General features: G+C 40.7%; 1 protein-coding gene across 1 annotated transcript in view; it reads right to left on the bottom strand.

Annotated features, from left to right (window-relative positions):
* LOC139447688 (growth hormone-regulated TBC protein 1-like) overlaps positions 1–10,342 on the bottom strand; it is a 37,351-nt gene extending 27,009 nt beyond the window's left edge. Inside the window, exon 1 of the mRNA XM_071229125.1 lies at positions 10,263–10,342. Coding sequence (XP_071085226.1) covers positions 10,263–10,294 — 32 coding nt within the window. The 5' untranslated portion in view covers positions 10,295–10,342. The remainder of the gene's footprint in view (positions 1–10,262) is intronic.
* Between the last annotated feature and the right edge of the window lie 2,851 nt (positions 10,343–13,193).

Genomic DNA, 13,193 nt, shown 5'->3' with positions numbered 1-13,193 from the left:
CACTATAAATCGGCATCAGTCCGGACTACATTTCTGTCACTTTATCTCATTCCCACATTTCCAAAGGTGGGGATAATATCATTGAAGTGCAAATGAATCTGGTAAACATTGATCTGACAACATCTGGCCTGTCTGAGCAAGCTAACCAGCTGAATGGCCATCAATAACATGTCCGTATGTCCTCACAGCAACAGCTCTTTCCCCCTACAAATGGAGGTCACCTGGTGTCTGTTCACTCGGTGCAGGGAGCAGTGAGAGAAATTAGCTTGCTGTTTAACACCGCACAGCAATATTTCAGGAGTCTGCAAATAGTCGAATCTGGACTAGACAACCCAGTGATGGATGGTATGAGCACTGGACTAGACAACCCAGTGATGGATGGTATGAGCACTGGACTAGACAACCCAGTGATGGATGGTATGAGCACTGGACTTGACAACCCAGTGATGGATGGTATGAGCACTGGACTAGACAACCCCATGATGGATGGTATGAGCACGACTAGACAACCCAGTGATGGATGGTATGAGCACTGGATTAGACAACCCAGTGATGGATGGTATGAGCACTGGACTAGACAACCCAGTGATGGATGGTATGAGCACTGGACTAGACAACCCAGTGATGGATGGTATGAGCACTGGACTAGACAACCCAGTGATGGATGGTATGGGCACTGGACTAGACAACCCAGTGATGGATGGTATGAGCACTGGACTAGACAACCCAGTGATGGATGGTATGAGCACTAGACTAGACAACCCAGTGATGGATGGTATGAGCACTAGACTAGACAACCCAGTGATGGATGGTATGAGCAACGATACACTCTGTTGGGGTACAATGACACGCAATGAAACATCTATGGGAGCTATTCTAACTTGACATCCCCACTGCGCTGTACATGCGACAAGCATAGCTTGCTAGGGACCTACTCTAACCCAGAATCCCAAATGCGCTGTAGTGCGACCAGCATAGGTTGCTAGGGACCTACTCTAACCAAGAATCCCCACTGTGCTGTATGTGCGACCAGCATAGCTTGCTTGGGACCTGCTCTAACCAAGAATCCCCAATGTGCTGTAGTGCGACCAGCATAGCTTGCTTGGGACCTGCTCTAACCAAGAATCCCCACTGTGCTGTAGTGCGACCAGCATAGCTTGCTTGGGACCTACTCTAACTTGACATCCCCACTGTGCTGTAGTGCGACCAGCATAGCTTGCTAGGGACCTATTCTAACCCAGAATCCCCACTGTGCTGTAGTGCGACCAGCATAGCTTGCTTGGGACCTGCTCTAACTTGACATCCCCACTGTGCTGTAGTGCGACCAGCATAGCTTGCTAGGGACCTACTCTAACTTGACATCCCCACTGCCCTGTACGTGGGACCAGCATAGCTTGCTAGGGACCTATTCTAACTTGACATCCCCACTGCCCTGTACGTGGGACCAGCATAGCTTGCTAGGGACCTACACTAACCCGGAATCCCCACTGCGCTCTACGTGCGACCAGCATAGCTTTCTAGGGACATATTCTAACCCGGAATCCCCACTGCAATGTACTTGCTAGGTCTTTTAGCTTTCATTAGTTGGAAAATAATTATTTTCAAAACAAACAAGTTTTAACATGGCAAAATACTGAAATTACTAAAAGAAAAATTCATATTGTTTTTATTAGAATACAGATTATACACATATTATTCCCCACTTATCGAAGGCAGTGGTGATAAAATTTTGCGTTTTTTTTCTCATTTCACATAATTGTAAAACAGTGTTGGTCAAAATCAAAACTGTCAAAAGTTATTTAATTTTATTTCTAATTTCATTTTGATTTGTCGATCGGTCGGTTTGTAAACCAACTTAAAAAATGTTAAGGCCTTATAGAAAATAATTTAATTTAATTCTTCAGTGCTGTGATGGCTGATGGACCAAATGTCATCTTCATTCACATTTTCATGGCAGAACAATCCTGAAGGATAAACGGCCATGGGATGTTTACTGTCCTGGAGTGTCACTTGATAAACATAACAATGATTAAACACTCTGTGCATAACCCTGTGAGCTAACAATGAACAACTACTTAGCAATGCACGATCACTGGTCTGAAATCTGAGTTGGTCTTGTCATGGCACAAGAGTGAGTGAGTGAGTATGGTTAGCAATATTCCAGCAATATCATGGCGAGGGACAACAGAAATGAGTTCACTCATTGTACCCATGTCGGGAATCGAGTGAGTGAGTGAGTGAGTATGGCTTTACGCCGCTTTTTGTCGGGAATCGAACCTGGGTCTTCGGCATGACGAGTGAACGCATTAACCACTAGGCTACCTGACCGCCCCCATAGCACAGGAACAGAATGGCCAAAAGTTTTGAGTAAGATCCTGGTGTCCTCTCATGTTCTAATTACTGTATTCAATGTAATAAGCGCCCAGGGCGCTCTCAAAATTAGAAAAAGGGGGCTTATATTAGAATATTATTATGCTGAAAAAAAACAGAGTTGAAAGATCGTAAAATTTGTAGTTTACGCTGACAGCGTGAAATGTTCACATACGACAGATATATTTTTCCAGTAATTAATTGCCCATAATTAAGGGTGCATATAACACAAGGGGTGCTTATTGGGATTATTCACTAGCCAATATCTTAGCAAATATCGCCATGGGCGCTTATTAGAGCAGGGCGCTTAATATGTCGAATACGGTAATTTTAATGTTTGCATCCCTCAGGAGTTGTATTTTATTAGTGAGTGAGTTAAAATTTAACATCACATCAGCATTATTTCGGCCATATAGCGACGAGAACACTTTGAAATATATATAATTGAGTGTTGAATACTAATATATATCCAAAAACAAATTTGTCAACAATTATATCTACAACATTTAGCTAGTGCACCTCACTGGGGATCATGGGAACTTACGATACCTCAGCTTCCTGCACGAGAACCCAGCAGGATTTACGTCATCACTTTAGCTACTGGTGGTTGTGCACAATGCTAGCCAATACAAAATACTCAGCAATGAATTGGCTTAAAAAGACTCGTTGATGATAGTTACATCAGTTATGATGGGAATTACGTGTCACACAGGGGGACAATAATTTTACAGTACTTCAACCTCCTGTGTAGAGCCTTCAATGATTTTTGTTGATAAAAGCATCACAGCCAATTTAAAAACAAGCAATTAGTTTTTTGTATGACTATGAATACACTGAGTTTCATCATGACGGCCTGTAAATGATTCTGGGGCCAGGTAAACCAGTTTGTTTGTTTGTTGGTTGGTTGTTTACAGCTGCACTCAACAATACTCCACCTATATGACGGCGGTCTGTAAATAATCGAGTCTGGACCAGACAATCCAGTGATTAATATCATGACCATCGATCCACGCAATTGGTATACGATGACATACATCAACCAAGTCAGCAAGCCTGACCACCCGATCCCGTTAGTCGCCTCTTACGACAAACATAGTCGCCTGTTTATACGGCAATCCGGATTTTCACGAGTCAGGTAAACAAGCGGTTGATAACATGAACAACGATCCTGTCAGCCAGGTGAGTTGTGTTGCTTGGGCATGCCAGGATCTGCTGATTATAGGTTTGAATCCTAGACTTGCTGCATTATGATCCCTGGGTTGTCAGCACCATTCCAGCGTGTACCCAAGGGTTTCACCAAAATGGTAATTGTCTACAACCTGCATCACAGTGTATTCCTCCAACAATAAGCTTAGTAATTCCGTGCAACTGATTAAGGAAAACAGGTGACCCAGTCGTCTAAGGCTCCGCAATTAGCTGTACAGATTTGCCTCCCGTGGGCACACCAGAAACCTATGATTGTGGGTTTGAATCCCGGTTCACACTGATTATGTTCCTATACCCGTGCTCGTGGGTTTCACCGAAGTAGTTAACGTCTTAAACCTGCATCACTTCAGGCTTTCCTCCCACATTAAGCTGACACGCAGTGATATAACTGGAATAATGTTAAAAGCGGCGTTAAACATAACTCACTCAAAGTAGTGTTAAATCAAACTGACTCACTCACACCGTGAGTGAAAATGCCAATCTCCTAGACACCACTGAATTAATTATTGCATGAAACCTTCAATATCCAATGTATTATATCTCCACATTTATTATTTAAACACACTCAACCCAAACCCAACCAGAGCCTCGTTTTGGAGGTAACCATATTAGCTAGGGTCGGCTAAAAGGATCGATAATCAAAATTATCGTCGATGGGAAGAAATATTAACGATTATCCATATGAAATTGTTGGTCACAGGTCACTGACTGACAAAATTTCAATTTGACATATGTTGGTTTAAGTAGTTAAACTTTTGACCTAGGATTAGTCCTATTTACAGTATCGATTTAATAAAACAATGCACAGCCATCAAAGTCTTAGTTGATCATGAAATTTTGAGCAGCACTGTCTTTGTATCATTTTTGTTGGTTTGACTTGTTGACTTTTGCCATTGACTCATTACGTTTCCTGGGTCCAAGTCATTGACCAATATACAGAATATTGTGTCAAAATCACTGTTGTTGTCAACGATAATGACTTACATGAACTTAATCGTGGTGAAAAAAGTTTAGATTTATGGAAACAGACTTGTTATTGTCATTAATGTCAAATGTTGAAGACGAAAAGCAATTGTTACATATCTCAAACGTCCACAAAGTAATCTATGCATAAATGTGTCACTGCTCACCAGCAGCGTGAAATATTTGGATTTCTTTCAGGATTTTCTTGCATATTTGCTTCAGTTGCTTCTCCAATATTTCTCGATAATTGATCGATATTTAGTTAGCGATTATCAATCTCTATGAGCTATATATCGACAGCCAGTCCTACTTAATCAGCACCATCTCTCTTGTCTATGTCTAAAAATAGCAAATTATTGCATAAACAGTTATAAGTCGGGAAATGAGTCCAAATGTTTGATGCCATGAATCTCTGTAATAAATGAATTGAAGTTTGTGAATTGTATTTTTGTGTCCAAAGATACTATAGTTATAAAATATAATGAAAAGACCCAAAAGGTCCCTTACCGTATTCGATGTAATAAGCGTCCAGTTCTAAAAAGCCCCCACGGTGATATTTGCTAAAATATTGGCGAATGAACAATCCCAATTAGCAACCCTTCCAATTGATCAATGTATGCAAGACTTATTTATTCGTGTATAATACACACTCAATTATGGGCAATTAAATTCTGGAAAAAATTATCTGTTGTATATGAACATTTCAGGCTGTCAGCATAAACCACAAAATTTATCTTTAAACTTGTGTTTTTCCCACCAAAATAATATTCTAATAAGAGCCCCTTATTTCTAATTTTGAGAGCGCCCTGGGCGTGTATTACGTTGAATACAGTAAAAAAGGAATTGAAGTTCGTGAATTGTATTTTTGTGTTCCGAAGATACTATAGTTATAACATATAATGATAAGTCAAAATGGCCCCTAAGGTCACAAAAATCTTTGAACAGGAAAAATGTTTTCTGGTGCAATAAGAGTGAATAAGTGAATGAGTTGGGTTTAACACCGCTTTTAACGGTATTCCAGTTACATCACAGCATGTCAGCTTAACATGGGAGGAAAGCCCAAAGTGATGCAGGTCTCAGACGTTTACCACTTCGGTGAAACCCACGAGCACGGGTATGGTGCTTACAAACCTAGAAACTTAATCGGGGCAAACCGGGATTCGAACCCACAATCATAGGTTTCTTGCGTGCCCAAGGGATGTAACTCTGCACAGCGAATGGCGGCGCCTTTGACGACTGGGGCCCCATGCCCCCTGGTGCATTAAGATAACGGGATGTTGTATGGCATCCCCTGTTGACAGTGAGAAAGCATTCCACAAGGCGAAGTGAGTACTGTCAAATAGCCAGTTGTTTCAATCATGTAAGAACTGTGTCATACGATTGGAAGGCTATTTTTAGCGTTGTGTCATTCAACCGGACTCATAGAGAAGCTATAGTTGCAAATGGGTCCAAATTATTTGTCAAAATAGAATGGAGATATATATATACACACTGGATAAATGAGGCTGTGTGTGATAGTGACAGTTTCGGGACACTGATGTGTTTCATGGAGAAATGAACTACCGTATTCGACGTAATAAGCACCCAGGGCGCTCTCAAAATTAGAAATAAGGGGCTCTTATTAGAATATTATTTTGGCGGAAAAAACAGAAGTGAAAGATAAATTTTGTGGTTTATGCTGACAGCCTGAATTGTTAATGTATGACAGATATATTTTTCCAGAATTTAATTGCCCATAATTAAGGGTGCATATAACACATGAGTGCATATTATGCACGAATAAATAAGTCTTGTGTACATTGATCACTCGGAAGGGGTGCTAATTGGGATTGTTCACTTGCCAATATATTAGCAAATATCGACTTGGGCGCTTATTAGAGCGGGGCGCTTATTACGTCGAATACGGTATGTGCCTTCCTAAGTGAGTTTGACTTGTAGCCTTTCGTACTGCCTCAGGAGCAGCTTTATGGAAAGCAGTATCTGAAACTGACGTGCTCCATTAGGACAACTATGGGTGCATGATCAATGAAAACATGAATTGAGGTGATATTGATCACAGGAGTGACACGCCTGATGCATATTACAGGATAATGTGAAAACTGAGGGCTTGACAGTCTACCAGTAAAAAGACAAAAAAGAACATGCACGGCTGATCATAACACAATGGATTATTCATGTGACAGCTTTAGAAAATTCTAAACTTCATGTTGCAAAGAGTTGCTGTCGTAACTGAGGTGGAGACAACTAGACATGTCGCTACAGACACACGACCCATGAAGATCTGGGTAGAATAGGTCTTCAGCAACCCATGCTAGTCGTAAAAAGGAACTATGCTTGTCGTAAGAGGCGACTAACGGGATCAGGTGGTCAGGCTCGCTGACTTGGTGGATGCATGTCATCGTATTCCAGCTGTGTTGATCGATGGTTGGGTCAATCATTGGATTCTCTGGTCCAGACTTCATAATTTACAGACCGCCGTCATATAGCTGGAATATTGCTGAGTGCGGCGTTAAACAAAACAAACGCTACAAACACACACATCCAGAACACACAACACATATACAAGGATATGATCACTAAAACATCCACCAGTGCAACTCATTATTAAAAAAGTGAAACCTAATATTTATGTCTTCATGCATCAAGAGAATATCAAATTTGTGTGGGACACTTAGATATCCACACAACATAGGTCTGAGTTTGTTTGTTTGTTTGTTTGTTTGTTGTTTAACGCCTATCTCAGCAATATTCCAGCTTTATGATGGCGGTCTGTAAATAATCGAGTCTGGACCAACCCGCGAAGATTCCGGGGTAGAATAGGTCTTCAGCAACCCATGCTTGCAGTAAAAGGCGACTAACAGGATCGGGTGGTCAGGCTCGCTGACTTGGTTGACACATGTCATCAATCCCAATTGCGTGGATCGATGATCATGATATTAATCACTGGAATGACTGGTCCAGAATCGATTATTTACAGACCGCCGTCATATAGCTGGAATATTGCTGAGTGCATCGTTAAACAACCAACCAACCAACCAACCAACCAACCAACCAACGAGTCTGGACCAGACAATCCAGTGATTGACATCATGAGCAATGATCCACACAATTGGGACACGATGACATGTATACACTGGTCGGTGAACATATTCGACACCTCTATAGTTTATTTACCATACCACATCAATAGTCCCTGTGTTATCTGTAAGTCATGACACATCAGACGTCTGAGGTTTAGCTTATTGAGACTTGTTTATGCATCCAGGTTACAACTTTGATAAATTTATGGGACCAGGGTGCAACTTAAGGTTTTCATGTCAACATGCTTGGTTAACTTAAATCAAGTTCCCCAAATCGAGCACTGCATTGTAAACTGAAGACTCATTAAACGCATGTGGAGACAGTGAGGGAGTTAGTTGGGTTTAACGCCGCTTTTGACAGTATTCCAGTTATCTCGTGGCGTGTCAGCTTAATGTGGGAGGAAGACCTAAAGTGATGCAGGTCTCAGACGTTTACCACTTCGGTGAAACCCACGAGCACGGGTATGGTGCTGACAAACCTAGAAACATAATCGGGGCAAACCGGGATTCGAACCCACAATCATAGGTTTCTGGCATGCCCAAGGGACGCAACTCTGCACAGCGAATGGCGGCGCCTTAGACGACTAGGCCACCCGTGCCCCTGCATGTGCAGACAGGCTGTCATTGTTGGTGAATAAAAATTTCATCGTCAATTTATCATCCAACAAATCCCGCTGTGCATGAGGCAATATTCTTTTTTTTGACATTTCACCACTCTCAGCCTTATCGAATTAAACACAATAATATCAGCACATTTGTTAACTGTGTGAACACCTCCGTGGTCTAGCGTCATACCAAAAGACGTTAAAAGATGGTACTTGTTGTTACCCTGTCTGGCGCTCGGCATTAAGGGGCTAAAACAAGGACTGGCCGGCTCGGAGTCAGTATACTGTGTGTGAGTGGGGTATTCATGTTACACTGCGGCATGCTATCTCAGTGGGCTAGCACAATAAACCACCATTTGTTCGGACTAGTAGAAACAGGCACACACACATGTGCATGCACGTCACTATATAAGTGCAATAATCTTGAATGTGACGTTTAACTCAACTTCACCTCACCTCACCTTAACTGTTTATGCATACTCATCACGTTTCACTCCGATTCAATACTTCAAGATGTTATTGTACCATGTATTTTAATAGACCAATAAGCTTGGTTCAGTGAAGCATTCAGAGCAGCATATCTGACCTTTGTGTGGCATTATTGAATGCACACAGGCAGTTCTGAATGGAGAATAATAAAAGTTACCTCTAATGTTGTGGGTATTTCACACACTGTCGTTTCACTCGCATTTTTCAATAGTCATAAGACTTTCAGGGTGACAATGAAAGCTTGACTTGAAAATGCATCCTTCATTTTGTTTTGGTGGCTAGTGTTCAGTCAGGTTTTACGAGCTTGACCTCTGAGGGTCGTAATATCTTCATACAGAGAGGTATCAAATCAGGAATAAAAGATCTGCGCAACATATGAGAACACTGTACAGGAAAGATAACTTCGAATTTGCATATACCGTATTCGACATAATAACCGCCCAGGGCCCTCTCAAAATTAGAAATAGGGGGCTCTTATTAGAATATTATTTTGGCGAAAAAAACAGAGTTGAAAGATAAATTTCGTGGTTTATGCTGACAGCCTGAAGTGTTTATGTATGACAGATATATTTTTCCAGAATTTAATTGCCCATAATTAAGGGTGCATATAACACACGAGTGCGTATTATACATGAATAAATAAGTGGTGTGTACATTGTTCAATCGGAAGGGGTGCTATTTGGGATTGTTCAATAGCCAATATGTTAGCAAATGTCGCCGTGGGCGCTTTTTAGAGCGGGGCGCTTATTACGTTGAATACGGTATGGTATATTTGTAGTGGATATTGATACACATGTGTTTTATGCAGATCTACAGACTGCTGTGATTCACTTAATGACTCAATGACACAAATGATGGAATGATTTAACCATCAAATAAAGTCACTTTCACAGTATATAATAATATTTACATGACACAAACTCTCACAAAATTGTATTTGAGGGATGAATTAAGAAATTATAATCATCATCATCATCAACATCATCATCATGAAATCAACACCATGATCTTCCTGATCATTGATAGTCACATACATAAATGAGTTAATAAATTATAAGTGAGTGAGTATGGTTTTACGCCGATTTTAGCAATATTGCAGCTATATCACGGCGGGGGACACCAGAAATGGGCTTCACACATTGTACCCATGTCGGGAATCGAACCCGGGTCTTTGACGTGACGAGCCAACGCTTTAACCACTAGGCCAACCGACCTCCCCTAATGAATTATAAACACTTTAATTGGTATCAATAATAATTCAACAGTTCATCATGTAAGATAGTATCGTCAGCACCATCCGTCAACTAGCAGAAGTCTAGATACATATGTCTATATACGCCCCACAACCATTAGAGTGATTCAAACACATCGATCGGCAGAACACCACTCGCATCACGACTCGTTGCAAGTACTCACGTAAATAGTACCAATCGGGGAGGCAGGGCGAAGATACCGCAGACGAAAACGATGTACATGACTGATACGCCACAGATTATGGAGAGACATTTAGACACTTTTAATTCATAAAACTAAAAGGACAAGCCCTTACCTTTTCTGAAACGATTGCGACCCCCCAGCCATTTTCTCATTCGCAACCGCCGCTCGCACGACACTCGAATGTTATTTGTAAACCTGGCTAACTTAACACCTGCTTTACGTGACTTCTGTGGAGAAAAATGTACAAAGGGGAAGTAACCGCTGTGTCGAGTGAAATCTTTTGCATTGTGACAGAAACCCTAAAGCTTCACACACCGCAAGTCCCTGTAAGGAGCCTGTTTTATATTAATCAGAGATCGGACCATATATTCACCTGTGTTGTGATATTACTCGTAAACCTTCATGACCGGTAATACCTATTATTAGATGAATGCATGACCGTCAACATTAAGTGTTGATTGTTATTTAGGGAGACAGACATGACAGATTGTATAATATTTAATATAGGCTACATCAGGTCGCAGAGTCACTTAATTTAGAGATAGACACGCATGTCTGTACATATTTCAACTTGTGCTGTTGAGAACACTTAAAGTATATACTTTAATTGTGACGTCATTTTGTATAAATAGATATAATTAGAGTTATCATAATACCACATATTAAGAAATTGAACATCTGTGATCGAATACTGTATACCCAAAGTCAAAATGTCTGAATGACCATATTTAATTTATTGAAACCTAATATTAAAAATGATAAGGATTATATGACTTAAGCAATTTTGTAACTGTAGACATCAAACTTCTTAGTGGTAACTGTATGGTGTGGATTTAATATGTTTATATGGGAAGTGGGGTCAAACAAGAGGTTACCATGCATGTTACACGTCATTTCCCCTTTCAAACTATTAATGTACATTTCTCACGGTCCCGTAAAGGTCCGGGGTAGAATAGTTCTTCAGAAACCCATGCTTTCCATAAAAGTCGATTAACTGTGCTTGTCGTAATGGGATCAGTTGGTCAGGCTCGCTGACTTGGTTGATACATGTCATCGTATCCTAATTGCGTGGATTGATGCTCATGATGTTAATCACTGAATTGTCTGGTCCAGACTCGATTATTTACAGATCGCCGTCATATAGTTGGAATATTGCTGAGTGCGGGGTTAAACAACAAACAAACAAACAAACATATATCGATCACGGTAATAAGAATAAACAAACCTTTCACCACAAAACACAATGTATATATCTATTTTAGTTTTAATCTGAAATAACAAAAATATTTGTAGAGCCCATAAACCCATGTTGAGTCCACTGTATAAATCTTCAAAGAAAAAGTACTATTTTGTGTTTCTGAGTGAGTATGGTTTTACGCCGCTTTTAGCAATATTCCAGCAATATCACGACTGGGGACACCGGAAAATGAGCTTTACGCATTGTGCCCATGTGGAGAATCGAACCCGGGTCTTCGTCATGGCGAGCCAACGCTTTAACCACTAGGCTACCTCACCGCCCCTGATGTGTTTCTGTGCCGGCAGAATCTGATAAATGGGGACGTTGGTTCATTTACTTTTGACAAGGGGCGGTCGGGTAGCCTAGTGGTTAAAGCGTTCACTCGTCACGCCAAGGACCTGGGTTCGATTCCCGACGTGGGTTCATCGTGTGAAGCCAATTTCTGGTGTCCCCCACCGTGATATTGCTGGATTATTGCTGAAGGCGGCGAAAAACCATACTCACTCACTCACTCACTACTTTTGATAATATTATTTTTTTAATCCATTTTTTTCTGGATATTTCATCCAACTGCCCCGTTTCCAACGTTTTATCTATTAATGCCAGACAGCATTTTTCCTGTTTGTTTATTATTTACACTTTCAAATAAACATGCCACACCGTCACTGGTTCACTATGTATGTAATATTGGAACATAAACTGAGATTAGTTTGTTGTTATTTATTGTCTGTTGGCCGCATATTTACAAAGGGACATAACTCAGTTGTGTTTAGCACTCAGCAATATTCCAGCTATATGACGGCGATCTGTAAATAATGGAGACTGGACCAGACAATCCAGTGATTGACGTCATCAGCATCGATCCATGCAATTGGGATACGATGACATGCATCAACCAAGTCAGCGAGCCTGACCACCCGAACCCGTTAGTCGCCTTTTACGACAAGCATAGTCGCCTTTTACGGCAAGCATGGGTTACTGAAGACCTATTCTACCCCGGATCTTCACGGGTTGAGATTAGTAATTATACGTACGCGTGTGTCGTTCCGAATTACGATTCGAGTGGTAATAAAGTTTTGTATGACATACTTTGACACCAGGTCTTTTTCTTGGGGTGTGTGTGTTAAGAAAAATCTGTTTTCCCCAGCTGTATCCAACACATTATTTATTTACTACCAAACATATTTCCATCAAAAATCTATTAATGTTGCACCTTTACACCACTAAAATTGACGTCATGGTATTTTCCATAAAACAAACTATTCATTTATCCTCACCTCTGGATTGTGGGCATATTTCTGAACAGACCATTCATTTAAAAATCTGCACAAACATGAATTTAAAGGCATTTCTTAGAAGTTAAAGGATGACAAAGTGGATAACAGCTTCTTTATTTTACTGTTACGGCGTCGTTTCGGTATAGATCCCTATACCGTTGTCAAGAAGGGCTAAATAATGAACATGGTACAGAGTATATATGGCAGGTGGAGGATTAGCTGTAACAATCTTATGTAGATGTCTGCACCTTCAGGTTTAAAACTGAAGGAATTATGTTATTTATCCGACGTAAAAGACGTAAGTGCTACCAAATAATATACGAAATTCAAATTAACAACAGCCTTGTGTGGTTGCTATCATTGTGATAATTGCATGCATTCCGCGCACGGATGTTGTGTATGTCACGCCCTTATCACGTGATTTTATTTACTACCAAGCATATTTCCTCGTGCAACTTAATTTTGTACGTAATTACTGCACTGGTTCACAACAATTGATACTCCCACTCTGTTGTTTCTTCCCGTTATG

The sequence above is a fragment of the Haliotis cracherodii genome, unplaced genomic scaffold (genome assembly GCF_022045235.1).
Source record: "Haliotis cracherodii isolate W230 unplaced genomic scaffold, xgHalCrac1.p SCAF_7, whole genome shotgun sequence".
NCBI classification, from domain to species: domain Eukaryota; kingdom Metazoa; phylum Mollusca; class Gastropoda; order Lepetellida; family Haliotidae; genus Haliotis; species Haliotis cracherodii.
Note: the sequence above shows the minus strand (reverse complement) of the source record. Positions and strands in the feature narration are given on the sequence as shown.